The sequence below is a fragment of the Primulina tabacum genome, unplaced genomic scaffold, assembly GCF_025594145.1.
Source record: "Primulina tabacum isolate GXHZ01 unplaced genomic scaffold, ASM2559414v2 Contig899, whole genome shotgun sequence".
Taxonomy (NCBI): Eukaryota; Viridiplantae; Streptophyta; class Magnoliopsida; order Lamiales; family Gesneriaceae; genus Primulina; species Primulina tabacum.
Window position 1 is genome coordinate 10875 of NW_027459973.1, and position 6941 is coordinate 17815.

Here is a 6941-nt window from a genome sequence, read left to right on the forward strand (position 1 = left end):
CTCACTAGGTGTGATCGATGCAGGTGAGCATGATGTTGATGTTGTTGAGGGTTTTGATGGTTGATCTTATTAGACTGAAGGTGCACATACCCGAGAACCAGCGCTAGTTTTTCCGCATTTGCGTTTAAGTTTATGATAAAGATTTTTTACGACTTTTATGATGCTTTTTGAGTGGTTTTTTAGAGGTTTTTAGAGTTAGGTTGATTTTGAAATTGTTAAGTTATGTTTGGCAAACATTTATATTTTGAACTCTTTCCTTTTAATTTACAAATATACTTGGTTGTTATATTTTTAAAATGGTGCAAAGTATTTTAAGTGTATATATATGTATCGGCCGATGATTAGTAGAAAAAAAATTTAGTACTTTTTTAGAAAAATGAGCTGTGGATCACAATACATAATAGATTACAATAATATCCAATAAATAGAGTTAATGATTTTTTACAAATTGCATTTGATCACGATACATATTGCACCCAATTAAAGCTCCAATTTTATAGTTTTTCATTTTATGCATATAAAATTCCATAACATGAATATTAATTTTATAACATTTTGTAGAGTTAAAAAATTAACTCTACAAAATTATTGAAATGAATCTTTAATTTTGGCAAGCTCAAACGTGTTCCCTGTGGTCAAAAGTTATAATTATTGGAAATTGTGAAATTCATGTTCTTAACGCTTGTTGTTGTCCCAATGCGGGAATATTTAAAAAAAATTATATTTGTTTGACAATTCCATAAATGAGTTGGGCCGTAACCAGTGTGTGTCGACCCACACATTGTGACATGTTTTAAATCCGTGAGGCCCTGGGCCAAAGCGGACAATTTATATAACTGAATATTAGTTTTCCTATATTTACTTTTTTCTCAATTTATATCATTAAAATGTTTTTCTAAACAACCTAACCTTTAAATGAAGAGTACAAATAATTATTATAAAACATGATAATATATTCAATTTTAATTTTTATAATAGTTTTTCCAACATAAAACAGTGTAATTAAAACGAGCCCATTGGATTTCTAGGTTACAAGCCTAAACAGGGGAAAAAAGAATTCCAAAATTGAAAAACCCAAAATAGATGGGCCTCAACCTCATTCTTCTTTTTCTCTCAAACCCTAGTTCTTTTTCCCCCTCTCTTCTCGGTTCTCTGCGCCAGAGCGCACCAGTCACCAGCCGCAGCCCTGCCGCTTAAGCCGCCGGAGAGTTCATCACGGCGGTATGTACACTTTCAGTCTGTCTCCATTTTCAAATATACACACATTAGTTACTCTTTTTTATGCTCTTAATATTTTTTAATCGTTTCACACACATACACACACACATATATATTATATATATATATATATATATATAATATTGCTGCTTGATTTGGTTTTACATCCTTTCAAAATTCATTACTTATTAGGGCACAAAATTATAAAGTACCCACTTCGAGATTTCGTGAGAATGGTGGATCCACAGCTGCCAGAGGATGTAATCATCGAAATTTTGATACGTCTCCCGGTGAAATCAATAGTAAAACTCAGGTGCGTTTCAAGAACATGGCGTGATTTGATTAGAAGTCCTATATTCATCCACAGATACCAAAACCGTGAGAGAAAACAGAGTGTGTTGCTTGTGAAACGCTATACGACACGACAATATGAAGACGAGGGGATACTCTCTTTTCACAATCCAGATTTCCCCGAATTATTGGTATCACCCAATCTATCCTTTCCTGTTTTGAATGATCTAGACTTCCCTACACGCATTTGTTCCAATTTCCGAAGTTATTCCCATGTCCCAATATATGGTCCTTGCAATGGGCTCGTTTGCATCCCAGTTGATAATATCATTTTCTTATGCAATCCGGCATTGCGAGAATTCAAGCCGCTTCCCCCTCCGAGCATTACCTGTCCAATGGGTTATCGAATATTGGCTTTTGAATTTGGATTTGGGTTTGACCCAAACACTGGCGCTTACAAGGTAATGCAAATTTCGGAAATCCGTGAAGATTTCTACGAAGGTTTACGTCTCTCTCTGGATCACGATCCCAACTACAAAGATTTCCGTCTCAATCTGGATTATTACGAGAGGTTTGATTTATACGATTCAGCCTCCAACTCATGGAAGCATATAGATGAAGAACTGCCTAAGATTAATTCTATGCCTTCTTTACAAACTTTCTTTGGTGGGGCTATGCACTGGTACGCAGCGAATGATAATATTAATGTATACATTCTTTGCTTTGACATAAGAACGGAGGCTTTTCAATTGTTAGACTTTCCTGATGATTTCCCCAAAGCAGAAGACCTCGCGAGCCTGACTGTGTTAAATGAGAATCTGGCATTGATTGGATTTCCACTATGGAGAGAAGAACCCGAACCAAGTCAGGTAATAGAGATTTGGGTTATGAAGCAATACGGGGTGAAAGAATCATGGACGAAGCAGTTTGTGATCCGCCCTTACGTGGGTTTTTACCCTTTTTTGATTTTGAACGATGAGTGGTTGCTGGTTGAATCCGACAACGGCCAATTGGGCCGTTGTGCACTTAATGAAAACAAGTTCAAGGGATTGCCATTCTACGGATTTCATTTGTCCTTAAGTGCTGTGGTTTATGAGGAGAGTCTGATTAGTTTAAATGACATCATATCAAGTGATTGTGAAAACGGGTAAGATTTATTATGTTTTAGGATCTAAAACATCTACTTTTTTTTTTTATTATCGTTTGTGAATGTGTGAACTCACAGTCGTTATTGCTAAATCTCATGTGGCGTCTGTTTTTAGAAGACTAGAAGGTGGCTTCAAGTGTCTCATCGTGTTTATGTTGTTACAATCTAATGCACTATTTATAGTTTTTATTTATATTTTGAAGAAGATTGTTATATAAGTTTGTAATTATAAAAGTTTGTAATTATAAACCTTACTGATTTATTTAATTGTTACAAGATTTTTGCTATGCTAAGACTTGATACAGAGAGATTACTACGAGATTAGCTAAAACAAAATAACTAGAATTTTGTTGTAAATACAAACTTATTTGTCACAGTTAAGTTTAAACATAGATTTTTGTGCATGATTTTGAAAAATAAAAGGTTTTAACAAATCATTAATTTTACATTTGTGGTTATGTGTTTTTTGGTGTTTTTACTGGCACCGAAATGTTATTTGTCATGTGGAGTCTATATTTTTTTCATTGTAAAAATAATTTTGAAATGTTATTTGTCATGTTGGGTCTATATTTTTTTCATTGTAAAAATAATTTTGAATACGTAAATGTAATATTGGATTACTGTCCTTTAGTAACATGAAATAATCTATGACCAATAACATCGGCAAAAGTAAAGTACACCATGAAACTTGTTATTTAATATAGTATCATTTTTGCTCGATACAATTGCTTCCACTTATTCCCAAATAAATTCAGAACACCAAAACATTGACAAGAGGAAGATGTGAATTCATGATTCTCTCTCTATATATATGTATCTTTTTTATTTGTTGTGCACGATCGACCTCCATTTGTTGAATGTTTCCCCAAATACTCAAACTTTACTCTTCTTCCCCATATAAGAATGAAGAGCAATTAGATGAGAATGAGCAATCATGTTTTGGGGATGGTGATGAAGAACTAGTTCGAGATCAAGCATAGTTAATAATTCGATTTTGTTAAGTTTATAATTCGCTTCCGCGTTTTATTTTGAATCACATTGTAAAGACGTTTATCTGTTTTTATGAAATAGACTGGTTTGGATATTTGATTATTACAAGGCTTGTTGTTTACATATTATGCGATTGATAAACAACGCCGGTATCGAATAATCTCGGTTTCGGGGCGTGACATCAAATCTTCTATAAACAATTATTGCATTCCAATAATCTACTTATCAATAATTTCACTCCTTGAGTTCAATGTAATTGAACTCGTGACCTAGACGACTCTGATATCAATTTTAGGACCGAACGTTTTGTCGCTTTACCAAAAACTGTCATTGGTAGTAACGATGCAAATCAAATATTTTAAGCGGTACAACATTTCAAACGTTACGTTTTGATTGCTTTAATCAACAGAGACAATTATTACACCTCAATATTTTATATTATACTAAAATATGCTTCAAATGTCGACCATTAAATATAAAATAATTTTATTTTGTCTTTAGGGTTTGCATTATTTGTTTTTTTAAATAAAAATTTATTATATTATTACCCAATCACATTCTTCATATATATATATTCTCAAATTTTTAAAAATCTTTTGATAATAAATATTCATCATTTATTTTTGAAATAATCATATATAGTAAATAAAATCGGTAAAAGATTTATAATTTATAATATATAAAACCTTTCTCATTTTTTCTGATACCAATAATAGGAATGAAATAGATTTATTATTTCATTCTCATTCTTATTCTCGTTCTCATTCTATTCCAAAATTCATTATATTTCTATCATATTTGATTCCATCATACCAAACATGATCTTACTGTAGCATGAAATAGTCTCCTATAAAATCAGAATTAGGAAATGAGAATTTTGACGACATTCATAATACAAAAAAATAATTTGTGGAAAGTGTCTTTCCCCGTAATTTTGATTATATCAAAGTGTCAAGCGCTAGGAGTTTCATAGGCAAAGTTAAGTATTACTGAAATGAATTTGTATTTATATTGTATATCAATCAAAGTCTTCTAGTGATACTTTATAGAAACAGAAGAAATAGAGACGTAAAAAGGAGGGTCCTTCAAACTTTCAGAAACAAGCTTTGTGTTCTTTATTTTGTTATTTTCATTGCTTTTGTTTCATTGAGTGCTATAAACGGTTTAGTTGCTACTTCAATATTTAACTGCCCTCAGAAAGATCGATATTAGATCTTAATTGCTAAACACAGTTGAGAACAACTATTATTTTAAGAGGAAAAAATTTTTAGTGGTGTTTTTATTCACCCCACTCAAAATACCCCAGCGATCATAACATAATTGTTCTCACTTATTCCCAAAAACAATTTGGACCAAAACAAAGATAAATGAAGATGTGAACTCAAACGTCATTTAATTACAAATATTATTTTCCAGCATCGATCTATATACTATATTTTTGTGTCACTCGTTGAAACAAAACTTTCACAAATATAAAATATTTAATGTGAATATAAGAGTGTTTTGCCTTGATTTTTGTTTCCTTCCACTATATTCTAATGGAGGTACAGATCGATATCGGTTGTCTATATAATAATTATGTCAATTTGACATATCGATTATATTTTTTCTATGTTTAATTAACTAGTTCATCAGTATATCGTGCATGAAGTTTTAAATCTAAATTATTTATGATAGAAGCTATTTCTTTTAGTAACTCCACGGTAGAATATTTGAGTTAATTTTGTTCATGATTCAAATTATTTTATGATGTCAAATAGAAACTTAACCTGATTTTTCCCATCATGATTCTCCAAATTATTACGTATGCATACATGTATGTATACATGTGTGTGTGTGTGTCTCTATATATGAGACTATATTTGCTTCCAATTGCTATTAATTAGCTTTTTTTTTCTAATGATCGAATATGGGCCGTTAGATTTTGATTATTTATAAAAATGAATTCACGGAATTCTTTTTGGAGCATGGAAAAGAAGATAATAAAAATGTTGTGAAATAATTACATTACATGATTTAAAAATTCTCATTTGTCATTATATCTTTATGTCAAAATTTTAAAACGAAATTTATTTTAACCCCTCTTAATTTATTTTGACGGAAAACTAGAAAATAAAATAATTTTGAATATATCTAAACATGCAAATTCATTCCAATAGAATTAGTGACAACACTCATTTAAAGACAGCACTCATGCCACAATATAGTTAAAGCCACACTTTTTATATATAGATAGAACAGATAATTTGCATATATAGCTTACGTAATAACTGGATCAAAACTTTGCTGTAGGCCCACAACTTTGTGTTGGAGGCTGGGGACATGGATCCATCGAATCCCCTGAAGGATTGAAGCAAATGATGATTTCGATTGAAAAACCGCCGCTGCATTTGATTATAGGCATCTGACCAGTAGCTCCAAACACCGAACCGTTAACTTGGCTTATTGATACGGAATTTCCCGTAGGAAATACGCCATGGCTGGCAAGTATAGCCAAAACATCGAATTGGTTTTTCAATTCCAAAGCCTTTTCAAAGTATGCATCCTGTTGGTAGAGATTTAGACTACAGGTACCATGCTTGTCCCACTGCTGTTTCCAAAAAGCTTGATTCAACCTTGCGTTAATTAAGTTTGGCCATTCGCTGGAAAGCCTTGTCAGCAAGCCTGCGTCATGTGTAAATAAATGCATTTAAAATAAAGAAATATATTTTCTAGAGTAATATCATGGCCGGATAAAAAAAAAAAATAGCATGTACAAACTTAATGAGTAGTAAGTAGTGAAAAATACAATGATTATATCACTCAATGCATGCATGGAAGTAGGAGTTTAATTAATCTTAATGAATATATGTTTTCAAGCACAATAGTACCACAATCGTAGAGAAAGTAGTCGCCGGAGTGCAGAAGGACAATGGCCGAGAGTAATTGTCGGGCCACAACCCGTGGATCGTGAATTTATTTGTCACGTGGCCCTTTTGACATGTACGTAATTTGCAAAATGAATTAGGCCATTGAAGAACCAGCTTGAAGTAATCAAATGGTTGAACCAAGGTTAAATTACTTGCACAGAAAATTAAAAAAGTTAGTAAGAAAACATTTGCCGTAGCCATTGAGTGATAAATTTTCACTCTAATAACTCCCTATTTATAATGGTGTAACATAACATAGAATTAGACACAATATTCTGTCACCCCAAAGCTTTTACACGAGAAGGAAGATAACATAAATATAGGGATTCCAGGTATATTTTTCGTAACCAAAAGCAGCGCTAATTTCAAGAATCTGGCAAGAAATA

General features: G+C 32.1%; 1 protein-coding gene across 2 annotated transcripts; it reads left to right on the top strand.

Annotated features, from left to right (window-relative positions):
• Positions 1 to 882: 882 nt before the first annotated feature.
• LOC142535239 (F-box/kelch-repeat protein At3g06240-like) lies at positions 883 to 2876 on the top strand. 2 transcript variants are annotated; one of them, XM_075641724.1, is made up of 2 exons: positions 883 to 1221; positions 1441 to 2876. In XM_075641724.1, the coding sequence occupies exon 2, from the start codon at positions 1452 to 1454 to the stop codon at positions 2658 to 2660; it is 1209 nt and encodes a 402-aa protein (XP_075497839.1). In that variant the 5' UTR covers positions 883 to 1221; positions 1441 to 1451; the 3' UTR covers positions 2661 to 2876. The 2 variants fall into 2 exon arrangements, with proteins under 2 accessions (XP_075497839.1, XP_075497838.1); XM_075641723.1 differs by having other exon boundaries at positions 1032 to 1221; positions 1411 to 2876.
• The last annotated feature ends 4065 nt before the right edge of the window (positions 2877 to 6941 follow it).